Source organism: Choloepus didactylus, chromosome 5, assembly GCF_015220235.1.
Source record: "Choloepus didactylus isolate mChoDid1 chromosome 5, mChoDid1.pri, whole genome shotgun sequence".
NCBI lineage: Eukaryota > Metazoa > Chordata > Mammalia > Pilosa > Megalonychidae > Choloepus > Choloepus didactylus.
In genome coordinates, this window is record NC_051311.1 from 15,971,076 (window position 1) to 15,992,366 (window position 21,291).

A 21,291-nucleotide genomic window follows, 5' to 3' on the forward strand; every position below is an offset into this window, starting at 1 on the left:
TGTGTGTGTGTGTATGTATACTGGTGTTAAGCTAAATATATTAACATTTCCTCAAAGGGAAATCCTTGTTTGGAAAGATTTTTGCAGTTATTTAAAATAGATTTAATCCATGCCACAAATATTTATTGAATAACTAGTTAGCACACAGTACCCTCACTGTAGGTGATACAAATAAGATACTGGCAAAGGAATAGCAGTTAGCCAAATTACCAGTACTGGGTGGTATTGTGAAATGCAGGGCTATGGGAGTTTAGAAATGGTAGAAGGGCATTCATGAGAGGAAGAAACTCGATGAATGAAGGGCCAGGGGCAACCTGGTGTGTTTGAGGATGAGGAGATTTATTTTGGCCGATGTTCAGCAGGAGACTCCTACAAAAATTGAAGTATGATGTAAAAGTGGTAAGAACAAGAATGGAGAGAGTAGGAATAGAAAGTAAAGAGGCATAAGCTTTAGTGGTAATAATTACAAAATCATCACCCTGAAATGTGATTTCTGCTAAAAAAACAAAAAAACAAAAACACTTCCAAAGAGAGAATGTCTCAAATGCAATTGCTCCGACACTGCATTTTGCACTGTATAATAAACCTGAAATAAGGCTCTGAATATTAGCTCATGTCTAGTATGGCCCCAATTCTATACTTCTTTGAAAAAATGTTTCTAGGATCTACCTCTATTCCCATCGCCGCTATAGCAGACATAGTCCAAGCTTTCATCACATCACACGTACAAACAACCTTCAATCCAGTTCATCTTTTATTCATTCATTCCTTCAATAAGCCTTTATTAAGCTCCTATGCTGTCGGAAGCTGCTGGTAATATCCTAATAGTGGCTAGCGGTAGTGGCTGGTAGAGGTTGTGGGTCCCTGGGGAGATGGAGAACATGCTACAAACTCTGCCCTTCAAGGTTTCAAGGTGCAGTGCATGCCACCAAATCAATGTACTATAACTGCTCTTTATTTTGCTCATTGAATAAAGTAATTCTTTGGTATGGTTGTCAAGGCCTCCAACAGTTTAGCCTTCTGTATCCAATATCGGTTCTCTAAGACAAGCTCTTGATCTTGGCTTCTGTCACTGTCTTCAGAAATCATATGTTTCTGCCTCCAGGTTTTCATTTATTCCTTTCTCTCTATCCTCCCTTTCCCCCTTCAGACTATCTACCAGCTACCGAAGTCCTACTTCACAGAATATTTGAGGGTCAAATGAAATCCATGTAAAGCATTTGAACTGTCCTTTGTCCACCAGGAACCCTCAATAAATGTCATGGTTTTTATTTTTCTTCAAAATCTAACTCAGATATACCTCCTCCATGAAGCTTCCTCTAACTACTCAAGATCTCCGGGCCCTAATATCCTAATCTGAAGAAAAAGGAAACTTAGGTGAACTCAAAATAATTCTTCTTTAGCCTACACCCATCTTTCGCATCTCTGAACTCCTATTACACTTTCAATCATTAAGACAAATAACTGCCATTGATTGAGCCTTTGCTATGCACCAGCAACGTGGAAGTGCTTTCAATGTGCCATCTCATTTAATTTTCATGAGAGCCCTATGAGGTGTGTCCTGTTGGAGAGGTGTCCACCTTAGACAGGTGATGTGACCTGCCTATGGTTGCAAAGCCAGTGAGAGGCAATACTGAGATTTGAATCCCTGGCTATCTAATTCCAGAGTGGGGCCACAGATACCTGATTAAAGTGAATTGAGCAAATGCAAAGTGAGAAAACAGAGATGTTCAATGTAGACTACTCTTTGAAGAGGATTGGCAATGAAGGGAAGGAGAGACACAAAGCTCTTCTAGTTAAGGGTTTTGTTGCTTTTGAAGATGCAAGAGCCCTAGGCATATTTGTATGTTAAAAGGACAGCCATATGAATGGAATAACCTTAGCAATACCTACTGAGGCAAGAAGGAAGGAGGGCAACAGTGGATGATACCAAAGAAGTTAAAGTTCTCTTTGACAGGACAATAAGATAAAAAATCATAATACCCATTTTGGTAATAGAAGCCCAGACTCTTCATTCCTTCAAGCATTCAACAAATATTTACTCTAAGAGCTAGGCAAAGCAGTTTGTGCTGGAAATGCAATGATAAACAAGACTAATATGATCTCTAGCTTCACAAAGCTAATAGTAAAGAGAGTTTATATTTTTGTGAAATTAATTTCCTTAAAACATGTGAGACTGCACATTAAAAGATGATGAGTGCTGTAGTTGAAAGCATTGTGCAAAGGTATTAAATGCTGAATTAATGTTTTCATTGAAGCAATCATTTTCTTAACTTTCTGCTTTTTCTTTTTCATCATAAGCTATACAAAGAAATAGCAGCAAATAATTCTTCCAAAATAACACTTAGGAAAATAAAAACTGGAAGCTCTTTATGATGTATTCTCCCCCCTACCCCATCTAAGAAATGTTTGAAATTAAGTAATACAATTGCATTGCAATTTTCTTAGCAGGAAGTCATAGAAACAAACATGAACTACTGATTTTTCTAAGAGTTGATGTATGCGTGGAATTCTGTGCATAATATTTAAGAATTATGTTTAATACAAAATAAAATAGTTCAAAATATATCTAGAAACAGTCCAATTCTACCTTAAAAGAGCAAAGGGCAAATTATCAATCCTAGTGAACTGTATGTAGTAGAATGGACTCAAAGTTATTTCAATTTAAGTTTACCTCCAATACAAGCTTAAATCAAGAAGAAAAACAATTGAAAAACACATGGTTCCAAAAGGGACTGTTATGAGAATGAAATAGAATTTTTTAAAATCCACAAAATAGTTCTGGAAGTATTGTGATTTTTTTTTAAAAAAAGAGGTTAATGAAATACATTTTATTGTATAATGTAAAATCCTTTGGTGATAGAAAGGCTACTCTGGCCATAGTAAGGATTTTGTTAAAATTTAGAATCCCCTTTCCCCCAAAAAGGTGATAGGGTAATTTTAGGATTTGCCTCCTTCAATTCCCAGGACCTTTAGATCATCTGATCTTTTCCTCACCTGACTGACAGGGAACTGATGACTCTTCAATGACAACATTTTAATGAGGATACCACTAGACACAGTGGTTAGAGGAAATCATTTAGAACTTGAACAAAACAATTTAGTATTTAATAGGGGAACTAAGTATTTAGTAGTCTCTTCCATGTTATACATTACAACAATTACTTTGCCAGAGGACTATGGCTATCTTAGAAAATAAGAAAAATCTAAGAATTAAGCCGCATATACTCAAAAGTTTTGGGTAGTATTTAAACTGGATTATGCTAAATTACTGTCAACCAAGTTCCAAATGATTTCTATACAAATATACCACTTGATTATTAGTTTAACTAAGGGACACATGTAAATCAATATTCTATAAATGGTATATGAGGGCTTAAGAAATGGAATTTAGAGGAACAAGAGAAAAATGTTATGAAGTAAAAACTTATATTGGAAGGCTTAATTAAGTCAAATCTGTTAGTGGGTAGTGGACAAAGAAAGATTGACAGTGAAGAGGGCATTTGAGAGAGGGAATATTGTGAGCTGACATTGCTTCTATCGAGATTACTTCTATTTATCTTCTGAAACTTTGGAAATGGAATTATCTTTCCTATCATCTAATAAGTTAATACTAGTAAAAGTAGTGATACTTTGAGTAACATTGTGTCAATTGTTTAGACAAGCACTCAGAATCTAATTTCTCCTCTCTTCCTTATTGGGGAAGAGGAAGAGCACGATTTCAAACCTGAGGAGTGAGATTATAGGTGTGGATAATGACTCAGGGAATGGGAGAAGGGCACTGAGAATGGAGCCCCAGGGAACCCCAGCATCTAAGAGATGGGAAGAGGGAGGTGAGCCAGGAAAAGTCAGGGGAAAGGTTGGGAGAAACCAGAAGAGAACCCAAGTGAGGTCAAAGTTTCAAGGAGATGATCAATGAGGAGGACTGGAAACAATGAGGTCCCTGGCAATCACAGCAGGAACACTTTGTTTAGGCTTCTAGGGGTGGAAAATAGCCTGGGGGAATTGATGTGTGAATTGGAGGAACCACTGATTCCTTCATGCCTGAGGTAGGTTAGTCCTTTACTGGGCAGGTCAAAGCCAAGTAAAAGTCTGAAGAAATTTCCCAGTACTCTCCTCTAATACTTTTCTAGATGCTTGTTCACAGAAGTAATACCACGATGAGGCCAAAAATAAGCTCAGCTCCAGGACACAGCCCAGGACAGAGAATACCTGAGATGGTCAGGACCTCCCTCATTTAGAAGATTCCATCATTTCATGAGTCTTCACAACGTTCTGGTGGCAGGAGGAAGTAAAACACAGTCTCTATTTTCAGGGTTGCAGAAACTAATAAACAGAAGACCTAGCTGACTTATCTAAATGGGTTGCTGACTGACAAGAATATAAAGCCATATCCAGATTTTAAGATTTCTTCTGAATTCCATTTCCCAAACACTAGATGCATGAGCCAAAAACAAGACAAGTAAGTACACAGTGGTAGCACATATATTTGGATAAGATTATACATTTTGGTTTCAATTGATCTTTTCATGAAATTAACATTTCAGTGGTGCTGACTTTTTTCTTTTCAGTCCTTTCTGGTTTTGTTTGCTGGTTTTTGTTTTTGCCTTTTGTTTGCTTGCTTTACAATATTGGGGGAATACTATATATTCTGCTGTGGCCCTTACTTCTCATGTAATATAATTTGAGAATGCTCCCATCTCATTAAATATTCTTCTAAGAACAATTTTGATGAAGCTATTTATTTTATGCACATAATTTACTTAAGCATTACTCTCTAGGGGACATTTAGAATATATTGATTTTTCTTTATTTTAAAGAACACTTGTGATCACAATAGAACATTTAAAATAAATAATGGGTTTAATTTTTTATGGTTTAAAGCACAGAACAAATGTCTGCTGTCTTTGAATAACAATAGTGCCAAGTCTACACAAATGAAGGTTAGTAATTCATCAATCTGAGCAAAAATCTAGGGCTCAATTACCACTATTTCTTCCCAGATATTAATTTAGCATTTTCTAAAAGTTTGTTCCAGAAAGTACTAATCCCAGATATTCTGATATGAGGTAGATAGTTGAAATATTAAATACTGCCTATTATATCTTCCTCTGTAAAAGCCATACTGTATAGGCCCAGAGAAGTCCTGCAGGAAAAAAACCTACTTACTAATGTTTAACACAGTATTTCCCAAATTTATCTGACCATGGAACTCCTTTCCATGTACAATCAATTATTGCCTTAATTCTACAAGAATACACTTGGGAAATATTCTGTTCTAGGCAATTCAAAGTAACAGTTTTTCTGATGCATTTCATTTACTTCAAGAAGGCTGAAATGTGAACTTTGAACATTATCTTATACATGTAAACATTATTACCATTTAAGACTTTTTTATCCTGCTAAAAACACAGCAAAACAAGACATTTAAATATAAAACTGAACAGAATTTGAACAGGCATTAAAATTGAACTGATTGCCATGCTTTGGCAATATATTTGGTATTTAATACCAAATTCACTAAAAGTGTTTAGCCACATTTTCTTTCCTAAAATTTCTCTATTGAGAAGAACATGTTGAACCTTGATTCAGGATTTTTAATTCTACCTTAAGCTAAGTTACATTTTCCTCATCCATAAATTAGGAACCATAATATAATCTGTCACCTAGGCTGTTGCAAGCAATGAATGACATAATGCTAAGAGCTTAGCATGGACCTGATACAAAAGTCATGCTCAATAAACATGAGCTATTGTTTTTTGTTGTTGTTGTTGTTGTTGTCAGGATATGTTTACTCTATTCCTTTGAATAGATCCTTTTACTTTTCTGAGCTTTATTTTTGATCTGTAGATTATGAAATATAGCATTGTTGGTCTCTCATCTAAGGAAAGGAACTGAAAAAATCCTCAAATGAAACAAAGACCTATAAGATAGTATTTAAATTCAATTTATATAAATATTAAAATCATCTTCTACAATAGTTTTGTTTTGTTTTCCTGTGGTGCCCTTACAGTTGTATTTTAGCTACAAGGAGCTCTGTTGTATTCTTTTCCCCTTGATGAGTTCGCTAAAGGATTCATCAGGTGATTGCTTAGTGACTGCTCTGTCTCCAAATCTGGTCACGCCAGCTCCCCAGGAGGTCAGGGCCTATCTGGACAGGTTGCTACTGTTTCCCCAGGGTAAATGAAGCCACATGTAACAAGAGTCAGATGATAAATAACAGCTTGCATTCAAAGTAGCAATATAGAGCAGTGAGATACAGCATGACCAGCTGAAAGGAACACTGGCTTCCACGCTGAAGACCTGGATTCTAATTTATCTACCATTTACCAGCAGTGTGACTTAATATAAATTGTCTCATCTCTTAAGTACAGTTGTAAGTACTTCATATGCTTGGTCTAAAAAATACTCCCTCTTAGGCTATCATGAAGGACAAATGAAATAATATGGTGAAAAATCTTTGAAAATTGCAAAGTTCATGCAAAATAAGGAAGACTGTATTATTATAACTCAGTCTCACCATAGTAGTTAGGAAGGACACACAAATATCCTGCAAAATAACACATTAGAACAGAGTTCTTACTTTGGGCTGGGCATTTTATATGTATTATCTCATTTAATCCATAAAATCTTATAAAATAGCATCAGCACTAGTCATGTAGTAAGAGTACAATAAGTATTAGAGGTCGTTATTATTTAACAAATAATCTGAAAATTTTTCTTAAAGAAATGTTAAGGAATAGTTTCCACATTAGGCTGGAAAGTTGCTCCTGGATAAGCTGAATGAGGGTCCTAAATACCTTCATTTTAACATAAACGTTCAACTGGGTTTACACTGGTGGTTCATTCCTTCTTTTCCTTGAACAAAACACTCAATACTCAAGCCTTAAAAAAGAAAAATGTTATTCTGAATATAAAAGTGTTCTCTTCTGAATGATTTTTCAAACTTTATCCTTTCCATCCCTCCCATTCACAAAACTGCTAGTGAGCATGCACAACACACATGCTTACTTCTTCACACCAGGCATGTAGGGACACTGTTGTGTGTCTCCCCAGCATCTGGCTAGTCTCCCTTCCTCAGTCTTAATGTTGAACTCTTTACCTTTGTTTTCTGGAGCTGTTCCATAATCTGTGTTTTTACAAATAACTGAACTTTCACTGTCTACTTGAAAAACAGAGGTTTTTCAGCATTAATTTTGAACTGTACTCAATAGGATAGCTTTTCTTAAAATTCTCTTTTCTTAATTCTCAATGGGAATAAGAAAATAAAACAGAGGTTTAAAGAGAAAAGAGTCGAATTTGATAATAGTATTGTCTCCAGCATGTGGGTTTTAAACAACTATTTAAAACAAACAAACAAACAAAAAAACTTTCAAAGTTATGTTACATTTTTATAATTGAGTCATTCAATGAGTTTTTAAAAATAAGTCATGCTAGGCTACCTCAGTTGCATTAAATTCATGGGCACTTTATTTTAAAAGATGCATATTCCAATTCTGGTTCTGTCACCAATTAGCTACATGCTCTTGATCTTAATCTCCCTGTTCTCAGAGTCCTAAAATTTGAAAAGAAAGTCTAAGCCTTAATGATTTCTCCCAACTCTCAAATTTTATGATTACCTTACTTTTCTATAGTTGGCAGAAAAACATGGTGGTACATAAAATTTTTTAAATATAAAAGGCAAAGGAAAAGATTATTTATTTAGAGAAATGTGTTTTCTATAGAAACCATGCCTTTAATATTTCCTCATTATGCATTTACATAGTACAGAAAGTCCTTAAGATGAATAAAACAGCAAATAAAGTCCTGAAAGATGTGCCCTAGGAAGATTATTTTCAATGAGGGCATTGAATAAGTTATAGACTGCTACTTGGTAATTAATTAGTAACACTTGATCCTTAAATAAGAGGTTCTTATAGTATACCTTGCCTAATGAAAGTAGCTTTGTCAGGAGCATGGTAGAAGGTGGTCTGAGAAAACCATATAGCTTACAAGTGTATCACTAAAAATGGAAAGTAGGGAATCAGAATTAATATAAAAAGTAAGATGTGAACTTCTAAATAAAGACTGGAGCAGAAATGATCAAAATAATTAAGTCTAGTAAACCTGCAATTACTTTAATATTCTCAAAGTAAAAGACCGTGGGATTTCTATGTAATAAATGAAGAGAGTAATTAACACAATAGCAATGTCCAGGCACTTAAAAAAAAAAGTTGTAAAAAAGATAATTATAGTAACAATTTTGCCAGTTGTAAAAAATATGAAAATATGAAGAGTACATTTAAATCTTGTCAAGACACTTGATTATGTTTCATATACTTCAAAAAGTTTTCCTAATCTTGTTTATTCACTGGGCCCATAGTTGTGCAAGCATTGTTTTACAAACCATGGGAGATACAAAAGGAAAAGGCGATGTAGTCATTGCCACTAATGAAGTTGATTCCTGTAAGCACAAACCAGGTATACACAGAGTATATCCTGGTTTGAAAGGTAACATTTAAAATAATTTGATATCATTTATACCTTCAGGTTTACGAATGCTTGAAATCAAATATACAGGAAATGTTTCATAAATTATTTTGAAAATTTATTTTCATCTCTTTTCATTATATTTAAGAATTTTCACAAAAAAACTAGCTTAAACCAAAAATGTATTTATCATTTTAGATTTTCACTAATGAAAATTGGGAATCACAATTCAATAATTATGGAATTGTTAGGCCATCAATTTATTTGCCCATTTAAAGTGACAAGTATGAAGCATTATTAATACATGGAAACAAGCATATAAAAGAAGGTTAAATGAGAGAGTAAAAAGCCTCAGACAAAGGACCACCCACACAGTGATTATACCTTCAAAAATGCATATGATGGACTTTGAGAGAATTATGAAGGACGAGAGAGAGAAGGGTTTTTCCCTTAAGTGTGAAGTGTATGAAACAGTATGATACCATCTTCCCTGCAGACTTGAGAAAGAGGCTTCTAGCTGGTATAATGCAGCATTCTCAATAGCAAGTTCCAGAGCTAAAATGAATCTGTACAGAAACATCCAATTTCCCACTCTTAACATTACTATCGTCCCAAACTTTAAAAGAGGTTAATAAAGGGTGAATTTCACCAGAAGAATCTGATTAAATTCAGTGCAGATAGTTTTGGATTTCAGCTACAAAGGGAAAAAAGTCCCAAATTCAAAAAACTTTCCTAATCATAAAAAGGCAAAATTAAAAATTCCATATATTTGGTATGAAAAGTAGAATGTACATTAATTTATAATGCATTATTTAATAGAAATTTTATCTTCAAGAGTTTTCCACTTTTCCAATAGCTCCTTTAGCGCTGTGCAGTTTAACAAGCATACTTCCAAAATAAAAAAAAAGAGCAGACTCTTAAAGTGTCATATAAAGGTGTGTTTTTCAATTGAAATTCACACACTTTCACATCAAACATTGAATTCCTAGTCATTTGAAAGTAAGTAATTAGAGAACTGCCCATTTCTATGCTCTCAAATAAATAGCAATTTCATCCTGGCATTGGCCAGCCTAACTCAGGGCAGCTGTTATATTTCTTCATTTCTCTTTTAATTTCTATTCATTTTTGGGAAAAGAATACTAGGTTATTACTAATACAAGTGGTCTTACAAGTAAAAACTCATAATTGTAAAGAAATTTTAAATAAACAAATCCCCTATGCATTCTTTCAGCTTTTAGGTGCCCTCATGCTGCCCCCTGCTGCCCAGTGTCCACACTTAACGAAAATGGTTCCAAGTTTCCAAACCTTTTCTACTTCTCTTTGCTCTCCCTAACCAAACTTCCCTGGCCAGAGATAGTTACTGCTGGAGCCTTCCTTTACAAGGCCAATGGGGAAACAGGTTAATATAAGAAAGAGGGAGTTCCCTCCTGCTTATTCCAACTCCATTTTCTGGCCAGTTAACACACAGCGTGGAAGCTGGTGAGCTATGGAAACCGACCTAGCATGCAGATTCCTTAGCTTGGGATTCCAAGTCCTCCCTGTGCTGGTTCCAAACTACTGCTACAAGCCCACCTCCCCCAGTCTCTAACCCCCCACATTATAATTTACTCACTATCCACACTGGACTGCTGGCTGGTGGTCTCCAAATGTCATGCACTTTCTCCTTTCCTTGCTCATGCAGCTTTCTCTTCCTGAAATGTCTTCTCTCAATTTCCACATGTTCTGAGTCTACCCACCCTTCAAGGCTCTGGTCAAAAGTTACCTTCTCCATGAAGTTTACCCAATTCCCAAATGCCTTTCTTTTTCTGTTCTCTCTCATCCATTAATACTTGCATGGCATTTATTTCATTCTTTCTTGTATTATAGAGAGCTGGTACATTTCTGTCTCCTCTAAACTGTAAATTCTTTGAGGAAAAGGACCATTGTGGCTAATTCATTTTTATTTACCTTAGAAGGCCCAGCATACTTTTTTTTTTAATATAGTGGATGCTCAGTAAAGATTTATTTGATGAGCAAACAGCAGAGAAGAGACCTTAGTACTTGGAAAGTCTAGCTGAGTCACTGACTTTTAACAGAGTGTCTGAAAAGGATAATTATCTATCCCAGAATCTCTTTAATATTGGAACATTAATAGACCTGAATGGTGATAGTTTTAATTCCCATCACACAGTGGAAGGCTATTTTGATCTCTGAAATCAGACTTGCCTATGAAAAAAATGAATTTAGAGCATATATCAAGTGCTTAGGACATATCAGGCACTGTTGTAGGTGTTTTAGATGAGGTAGGTAATATTGCCTTGTGTCATAGAAGAGGAAACAGGATTTGGGTAGTTAACCTATCGGCACAAGGTTATACAGGTAGTAAAGAGTAGAGCTAAGAACTTAAAATAAATCAATCAAACTTGTGTCCTCATAATATCTTCCATAGAAATGTATATGGTTAGACTTCTGGTCAGTTACTCCAGAAGTTAAAATTTTGGTCACTAGAGTAACCTTGGAAATTGTAACCACGTAGTCAGACAAAGCCATGAAACAGTTTCAGTATTCAGAGTTGATCATCCTATAAGGGAGAATGGGATTCTGCCAAATTCAAAGGCCTCTTGTTTTAGATATAAAAGACAGTTACATATGCTAAAAGATAAAGAAATGCAAAACCCAAATTTGTCAATTGCTATAGACACTTGGGTGGATATTATAGATTTTAGCCTATCTTGAAAACAAAGATATGATTTGCATCTAAGGGAAGTCAGCCTAAGGAATACTTTTTTTTTTTTTTTTTGACACAGTGAATATAAATAAGTCTCAGCAACTCCCATCAGCTTCTCAGACAAGGATCTGTTTGTATTCCAACCAAAGCCTCTGCTCAATAAGCTGAGAAGGCATATCAAAAAATTCATTGGGGAAGGAAACACTTAAAATTGTTTGGTAGAATATAAGTGTTTTCTTAGCAGGTAAACATCTTTTAATTCCAGAAAAATTTAGAATAAGTACAGAAAGGTTTTTAAAAATATTTTACTGTTAATCAATCTGTGCATAATTGATAAATTTAAGTAATTGTACTGTTTAAGAACACTTGACCAAATGGAGTGTAAGATGTCAGCCTATTAAACTTGTGATTTTAAGTAGAACTCCTAAGTTTATATGTAGTATTGAAACATTTAAGAGAACTTGAGTCACAGAATTTAGAAGTTAAAGTTATTAGATTTGTGAGACTTATTTACATTCTTGAAAATGTTAACTAATTACCAAAGAAGGAAGTAGAACGTAGTAAATTTATAAATATCATGTAAAATGTTGGGAGGTGTATAAGGTTATACATGAAACCAAATATTAGTTAAAGGAGCATGATTTCTAAAGCTTGCGAGCTTTAGAAATATGACAAGATTTGTGAACTAAATTTGAAAACATAAGGAAGAACTAATTTGGAGATATCAAACTTGAATAAATTTTGTACTATTTTTTAAAAACTCATGTTAACTACTGAATAGTCTTTCAGTATACAAGACACTGTCAAAAGCATCAAAATAACTTACAACTAAAGAGCTGCTATAGGGCTATTTTTCTTCCAGCCAAAATTGGAGTTCATTGAGCAGTCAATTATTGCTTTACCTTGTCCAGTTATTCTTCAGGTCTGGACCTCCCTCACTTCCTAGGAGATTAATTGTAGCTTTTGAAAATCTCTTTCGGAAGGTAGCAGCACTAGTCTACTAACTTGCCCAATTTTTGATTTAGTGGCTTGCTTCAATAGCCATTGACCTGTTTTGTATAACTTAGTGATCCTCAGCCCTCACTGCATCTTAGAACCCCGTGACAGTTTTTGGAAAATATTTATGTCCAGACCTACCCTAGACAATTAAATCAGTATCTCCAGAAGGGTTGTCTAGGCATTTTCTTTTTTTTATGTTTCTAGGTGATTCTAAGTTCAAGCAGCATTGAGATCCACTGGTGCAACAGCCTGAGCCTGCCTGGTCTGAAGGACCCAGGGGCATTCTAAGACCACAGCTGGCCAACAGAAGTTTCCATAAATCTGTGCTATCCAATACAGTAGCCCCTAGCCACATGTGGCTATGGGACACTTGAAATGTGACTAGTGTGATGTAGGAAATGAATTTTTAATTTTAATTAATTCAAATTTAAATTTAAATAGTCACATAAGGCTAGTGATGACTACATCGGAGAGCAAAGTTCTGGCGGTTTTAGGCCCTTCAAAGTGATCTGAGACTGTTACTAAATAGGTGCTGAATGACTCTTTAGGATACTGGACCACACCAGACCCAAACTCACTGCCCTTTTCCCCTCCAGGGTCCTTCACACCAGCATCTTGACAAGACCTCCATTGTATGAAGCTTATATTGGCTTCTGGGGATGGTAAGGGCATTTGATTTGCTGATGATTTTCTCTTTCACATTGGCAGTTTGTTCCTTGGACTTTATACTTTATGAAAACGTGAGCAAGGCCTTCGGAACAAAAAAGTTTGTACGTATCGAAGCTTACTAACGGGGCAGTGAAGCAATTAAACTCTTGGAAAAGGTCCACTTTGCTTCTTGGCACATTATAGTATTTCTCAACTGGGGTTTTTTGACCTCTGCCCCTGAGGATGGAGAGTTTCCAGTGTTTTGAGGCAGTGGCCTGAGTTACAGAGCTAAATATAGGCCACTGGCAGGCAGCCTCCCTTTCTCAGTCTCACTGAAACCAGAATCTATTAATGAATGTGGGGCATTAGTGGTTGGTGGGATAAAAATCTTGAGAAAAGCCAACAAGATGCCACAGTGACAGAAGACTTTTTCAGATGCAACCTGCTACTGAGCAAAAAACCAAGTTCTACTATTTTTACCTACTTTTAAAAATAATTTGCAAATTATGGACTGCTGTTTTTTCAAAAAAGGTTCAACACACACATATGAACTGTTGGCAAATAAATTTAAAATGTGATATTAATGCTACAGCGTAAGAATAATCCTCCTTCAAGTCTTTGTGCTCAATCTCTTCTTTTCATTGAGGTTACCATGGCCACCCTATGTATTTATTTACATACTTGCCAAATATTAAACGGCACCCTTTAAAGTTTGTGATCCATATTTTATTAAGGCGGGTACCATCTTTTTTCTAGATCAGAGGTTCTCAAAGGGCAGTCCCTGGTTCAGCAGCCTCAGCATCACCTGGGAATTTGTTAGACATGCAAATTGTCAGGCCCCACCCCAAGCTTACCAAACCAGCAACCCTGGGAGGGACGCCTGGCAATCCGTGTTTTAACAAGCCTTACAGGTGCTGCTGGTGCATGCACAAGTTCAAAATTCACCCTGCTCAAGTGCTATGAGTCCCCTAAAAATGTTTAGAGTAGAAAACTTCTGTATATTCAAAATTTGATGAAGACCGAAACATTTTAGTACATGAAATTGACTTTGTAAATTTTGTAATAGAAGCCAATATTCTGTTTGGCTCTAAGGTTATGAATCATGAATTTATCCACTTTGACAAGGCTTCACAGAATCTCTGGCCTATGATGGTTTTTTTCCCTACAAAAATTCAGCTTCGAAAGAATTTCATGACATGTTGCTGAAGATATTCCTGAGCTGTAGTACAAGTGCCTCAAGTAAATTCAACATACAAAACTTCGGATATATACAGCTGATAAATTAGGAGGGCAATTACTCATTTTATGAAGAAGTTATTAGATTTATAAAACAATTCACTAGAGGAGTCATTTAAGCAGCAATATCATAGAGTATATTTAAAATATGTCAATTTGTAGAACACAACTTTACAAATATCTAATGTGGCAGTACAGAGTAGTTAAGGACATGAGCTCTGATTTCAGATTGTCAAACTCAAGCACTTTCATTTATTAGCTGTGTACCCTAGGGCAAACCTCAGGTGTGTAAACCTCTTGAAGCCTCAGTTTCCTTGTCTGTAAAATGGTCATAATAATTACCCGAACTTCTAAGATTTTTGTGAGGATTTAAGGTGATAATTCAGGTTTATTTAGCCTTGAGCCTGGAACATAGTAAGCTCTAATTTTTATTTTTTAATTAGCCATACTAATGACCAGTCTGGTCTCTATGAAAACAGATATTAATTTTCATCACTCAGGAATGTTTATACAAAGCAGTTAAAGTTTATACAAAGCAACTAAGAGCTAACCCTATTGAGAACTAGAATCACCCTTCCAAGAGTTCTTCCCTAGCCAGGTCAATCTTGGTAATTTCAATCTCTTATCAATGATTGGTTTAGGCACAAGCATGTCTTACAAACCTGGCCAATGAGCTGCAAGAAACTGTGTGCTGTGGGGCTTCTGGGAAAGAATTGCCTGCCTTACTAAAAGACCCGTGAGAGGAACTCTCTTCCCTTCTGGCCTTTGAATTGTAATACCAAAATATGATGTGGGAGCTCTGGCAGCTATCTTGTGATTATGGGAAGGACACTGCTGACACTATGGCCATGTAAAAGCATGGAATCTACCAAGGAAATGGATAACTTTGTTGAGCTACTGAACCAAACCTAGCATGCGCTTGCCTCTTGATTACTCAAGTCCTACTGTTTACACCAGCAGTCAAGTTCTGTTTTAGTATGAAAGCAAACTAAATGATCCATCCAGCTAGTATGGGCCTACTCAATATCAATGAATTGGCTTTATGACCAAATAATCTGATTACTTTATTCCTTAGGTCATTGTAAACCATAAATAGATAAGCCTTATTGAATATTTCCTTCTCCGCCGTTTCATTTGTACCTAAATAACATGTCTTACTTTCCTGCTCCATACCTGATGTGCTGGTCTAATTAACCATTAGCTAAATGTCTAATTATAGCTTCATAAATTAAAATATCTGTTTTATTTTTAAATTTTCTGTTAAATGTGTGTGTATATATATATATATCATTAGAAATTATAACAGAAGATTTAAAAGAAAAACAAATATTTAAAATCTAATGTAATCTGTAATTATGTTTCCCTGCTTCATCTTCACAATTTATATACGTATTGACATTTATATCATAATAATGTGAGCAAAATGCACAAAATAAGGCTCTACCAGGTTGTTTTCCCCAAGTTTTCACAAATGGAACTTAAAAGGACATGGCCAAAACTGCTACTACCAGAGTGTTCCTCTCATCTCTCATCTCAAGCACAGAAGTTAATGTTTTATTTATCATTTTGCAAAAGGAATACACATTAGGTAACCATCTATTTATACAGAATCCATTTGGGCTCTCTAAAATATGAGGTATCTCCCCTCCCTGCAATATATGAATATTTGGTGCTCAAATAGTAGTCCTTCAACAAAAGGACCCCTGTCGAATCCTATATAAACAGATTTAATTGTTTTTAATTAATTTTTTTTTTTAAATTTTACTCCATGAATCATTTTTGGCCTTTCTTCCCAGTGAGAACCTTGCATATCTAAGACCTTGTGTTTAAAGTATCTTTTAGAGCTTTGAACTACATTGGATTATAAACCCCATCAGAGTAGGTTTCCTTGCCTGTTTTTCTTAATATTGTATTTCAGCATTGTAGCATAACACATAATAGGGAGGTGGAAAAACCTAGAACAATCAACCAAACCTCCAAATAAAAATAAATCTTGAACAAATCAAGTATAAAATACACCCTTCTCATCTTTTTTTTATACAGAAATCTTTACTTTCCCTCTAGAGTCACTATTTGAATATCTTTTTAAAAAGAAAAACAAGGTCATAATACAACATGCATTTTGTCTATTATTTTCTCCTCCGCAAAACCGTGATGAAGATAGTAGCGTATATCAATAGTTTTATGGAAAGCAACGATATGTCCAAGAAACCATGAAGCACATATACAAAAGAAATGGGTGGGATTAGAAATGCATAGTTTCAAGCTTGTATTGGACTTGGTTTCCAAAGGGAAAAATTTTAGCAAATTTTTCTTTTTCTGAAAAAGTTCATTCTGAAGTATATTCAATTGTTTCTGGATACTATTTTCAGCATTTTATGTTAGGTCATCTTAATATCTCTGAAAATGTTTCTCTCTTTGTTACCTCTTCTTTCCTAATGAGTTCGTTTAACCTGAATATTTCCTCAGTCTTTTGCAGTACTAATGAATACAAATTAATAAATTAGGAAATATATTGGTTCATTACATTAGGTCTGAATATAATTTTCAGTTCATTTCTGTTATGGACCAAGATCCATAATTTCAAGTTCATTTTTCTGAGACTTATTTAGAATTTTATTTGCAGATGATCCATGTCTTTGACATTATTTCTTTATTTTTTCTGCAACCTGTTTTTTTGGCCATTTCACTACTCATTAACCCCTCCCTCCATGAGAGGGATGGGCAGGATGAAAAAAAAAAGTGACATTTTAATTTAGTCAATTTTGCTACTTGTTAATGATGTGCAAGAAAGAAATAAGTGTGCAATGATTGACTGGAACATTTTAGAATTAAAAAATGATAGTTTTAATTGTTGATGGACTAATAACTGTTAACATGGAAAATTGAATTATTCTCAATATACTACCTTTAATAAAGATTATTTCCCCCATGATAAAAAGCATCATTTATTGTAATAATCCTACTCATGACCATAATAAACACATGAATTAAATGTCTCTAAAAATGTTATCAATTACAAAGAGAATTAACTTCCTAAGGATCAAGAGCTAAAATGAAACACAGACGGATTTAAAAATGGTGAATAACATAAAATAATGATTTGCTTTTGCCCCATAGATTTAAACCTTCTTACTTACATTGTGTTGAAAGAGTTACATATATCAGACTAACTTTCATACAAATATCTATGGATGGATTTAAAAAGTGGAAGATTTAACTATAGCGGTTACTTCATAATCAATGATGTAATACTCAATGATGTAGGAGAACAAAGAGCATTGCATAGCTACATACAGACTTCATAGCATCAGTTTGTTTTTAAACAGGGGCTATCACATAAACATTTATAGTTTTCATGGATTAAATGGAAAATATCACCATTCTGAATAACTGAATATTTTAGAAATAAACATATCAGAAAGTATATTTTATTCGATAGATTAACTTCAGAGAACTAAACTCTCTAGCATAACCAGTGGGTTAGATAAAATATTTACACTTGCAAAATTTCATTTTATAAATAATCTATAATGTCAAAATCCAGTCTTGATGGGACCATTTAAATTTCACAAAGAGTTTCAGTGAACATTCTCAAATTTTCATAATATATTATAACCAAAATACAGGCCTAATACGTAATTATTTTTGAAGTTCAAGGAGAGGGTCCTATATAGGTAGATTGTAGGGACACAAAAATCAGAAATACTATTTTTAGTCATTTTTACACACTGTTTTTCTTCAAAATTTTAAATGGCTAAACAGTGAAGTGAGCATTTATATATTTCAAAGGGAACAAAATCACTTATTAATAACTCCAAAATTTTCACTCTCTCAAGAAATAATCTATTAAATCACGTGGAAAAGTGATTTAGGGTAGTACTCAGTTTTCTACTTTATTTAGCAAAATAATATGTTTTGAAGTACAACTACTATTCCTCCCACTTTCTTTGTGAATGAAGGATATACTTACTGTCTTCATAAACAACTAAATTGTTTATAAAGACCAGTACAATCTATGTCATACCCTAATATATTTTGTTCTTTGGTAGGCTTTGGGCCTAAATCCCATATTCTCTAATCTGACAACTCTCAGTAAGAACAAAGATTAAAAAGATCTAATCCTGCACATAAGTTATGTGAACACCAATATTTTTAAAGTCAGAAACAGTTTTACACATACTCTGAAAAATTTATCTTAGTCCAAAATTAATTGCTTTCTTAAAAAGATACACATGAATTCATTCAATTAAAATATCATTTTGAAATAAAACACATAAACAATAACATAGACATTATTACATGTCAAACTAGTAGAGAATTCTCAGGAGATGCTCGGTATAGTTATTTAAGAAATTCCTAGGATTAAAAAAAATCAACTTTTACAACGTTCAGTGAACTAAAACTCAACCATTTTGTTACACCGAAAAGAAACAGAAGTATGATTTTTTAATATAAGGAAATACAAAATAGTACTGAGGAAGGAGGGTGTAAAGCAAATGCTTATTTTTGAAGAATTCTGACCTGGAGATAATAAATCAGATCAGATAAAACACAACAGCAAACTGCACGCCTATCCCTGATATTCCTTGAGCTGGTTGTGACGACACCTCTGCTCTCATCCACAATTCACAGTTCACAGAAAACATTTAGATAGTACAACTGAATCATTTCCTTTGACCAAATTGAACTTTCTTTGAGAAAATAAAGGGATAAGATAATAGATCAAATCTTGCCCCACCTCTTTTTTTCCTCCTTTTTTCTTTTAGTGAAACTGACATAAATTGTTGAGGAGCACTACAGCGCCACCAACACAGATCAATGCAAAACAAAAAAGATCTCCCACCGTGTGCAAAAAGGCAAAAAAAAAAAAAAAAAAGAAAAAAAGAAAAATGCCCCAAATTACAAAATGTCTCCCAAATGTACCTTTTTGGAGAAAAATAAGATCTGTAAATACTATCTCACGAAGAGCTCCGAAGAAATAATATCTTAGAGTACAAGTTTAGATCTAATCAGCAAATAAAAGAACCACAATTTAGGAACAGCCATAACTTAATATAAACCTGGTTATGTCAATCTCCACCTTCATTATACCAAGGGCAGCTTCTCTGTAGTTTGTATCCAAGTAATCCATCCAGAGAACCACAATGGGCCTTTTTTTTTTTTTTAAACTATATCCGTAGTTTGCCTGCTGATAATTTAGTCCTGGACAAATTAGGCAATACATAATTTTTATAAAGAGGATATGCACATATTTGGACTGGCACAAAACAAGTCCATCTTGAAATATCTGACTTCCCCTGTAGTTCACAATAATTGAAGTATAATTTATGTTTTAAATATTTTTAGCTTTAACAATGAAAAAAAAATTTTTTCCCCCTTTGGGTAAAAATTAACCAGACAAGATTAGATGGAATGTTCAGAGACCAAAGCTAAAGAAATATACAAAGATTGGTTTTGTTAGAAGAAACACAATGAAAAGCCGTTTTATCTGGTGGCTCCTTCAAAGATCTAACGACATAAATGTTTAAAATGACAAACTTACCATTAGTGTAGGCAAAGAAGAAGCCAGTTCTTGAAAAATAATTGTAACAATATAGGCTGGAGACTTGTGTCCCTAGAAACAACAGCCTCCATGCAGCATATGGATCTTCAAACATCTTTAAAATATTTTGTAAATAAAAAGTAATACTTTCTTCCATGATCGGTAGCTGAACCAGGTGGCTTCCCCCAGGATCTGTGGGCGTTCGGGAAAAATCGGAAAAATATCCACAGAAGATTAAAAGCAGAAGAGGCAGCGGCAGCCAGAAGACAGTGGGGTTAACAACTTTGCAATGGCAAACAGGCGTGCTCTGATTGGTTAGGAGGGCAGTGTCCCTCCAGTCTGCACTATCCCCCGCTCCCCCCGCCTCCTGCAGCTCGGAAAAAAATGCAGTGTGTGTGCCATTTTACACTGGGCTTTTAAAAGCACAGCTACCCAAATGACAAAAGTCTAAGCTCGCTATTAAGTGACACTGCAAAACAATGGCACTCACGACTGTCTTTTCGCTTAGGAAAAATTCCCTTTTAACTTCTTCAGAAGCCCTCTGGTTTCTTGCAAATGTGGGTTTTTACGGAATAGAATGCTTTTTCTTAAGCAAATTGTTTATCATTTAAAAAAAAAAAGTCAGTATATAATTTGGATACAAATATGGCCATTTCAAAACTATTTCTGTCAAAATGTTTTTGATTTCACATGATGAGTGTACTCGAAGAAGCCAGTCATCCTTGAACAAAATTCATGACTGTTTCAGCGCCGACAGCTTTAATTCCTTGAAAAAATACTTTAGCCACCATAGCTATCATTTGTGGTCGCAAAATTTAAAATAATGATATTAGTGGTTAAATTGAAAACAATAGACGTTGTTTTTTCTTCCTTAAAAATTGTGTTTCAAAACCCCTTACTAGCTGGCAGAATTCTACCACTCTGCCTTACAAACAAAATGGCTGTGGTGCTGAGTTTTTTTGGATCTTCCCCACTGTGCCTCCTCCTGGCCTCCAGGAAGTGGTAAAAATCCAAAATAAATACAGTACTAAAAGTACATTGTGGTATCTGAACTGAGGGGAAACCTTGGTAAGGGGGTCTTAAAATGTGCGGCTTTTTATTAGTTGTTTTTTTTTAATTGTTTTGAAAAGAACATCAATCTCTAGAGATTTACTTGACTGTAATTTGAACTTCCTGTTTTACATATTTATAAGGTCTTTCACCTATCTTGGCAGGCTTTCAAATTAAGTGGGCTGGGAAATTTGATGCTGTCTCTAGTTGAGAGCTGAGTCAGGTTTTTGGTGGTTGCATCTGGGCTTTTAAATAAAGACGAAGTTTAAAACTTAAAAAAAATTAATGTTAAAAGAATGCGACACTATGCGAATTTAAAGTCACAAAAGTCAGCAAATATCGAAATGTGTAAATACTATATATATGTGTTAATTGAACACTTTCAGTATAAAGTTCTTTGCTAGGTTACATTTCTAATGTGCCAAGGATTGACCAGGGTTTAAAGGAATTGGATGAAGAAAGGGGGTGGGGAATTATGTATATTTTCAGTGCAACCCCCCCCCCACTCCCTACACACACACACACACACACACACACACACACACACATACACACACACACACACACACACATTCCCCCCTCCACACTAGCACATTTGCTTAGACTGGTAGCCCTGCCTAGCATTTAATAAGGTAAC

The 21,291-nt window shown here is 34.8% G+C and overlaps 1 protein-coding gene across 1 annotated transcript in view; it reads right to left on the minus strand.

Annotated features, from left to right (window-relative positions):
* Positions 1 to 19,873, minus strand: part of EPC1 (enhancer of polycomb homolog 1) — an 89,546-nt gene extending 69,673 nt beyond the window's left edge. Inside the window, exon 1 of the mRNA XM_037835587.1 lies at positions 19,605 to 19,873. Coding sequence (XP_037691515.1) covers positions 19,605 to 19,607 — 3 coding nt within the window. The 5' untranslated portion in view covers positions 19,608 to 19,873. The remainder of the gene's footprint in view (positions 1 to 19,604) is intronic.
* Positions 19,874 to 21,291: the final 1,418 nt, after the last annotated feature.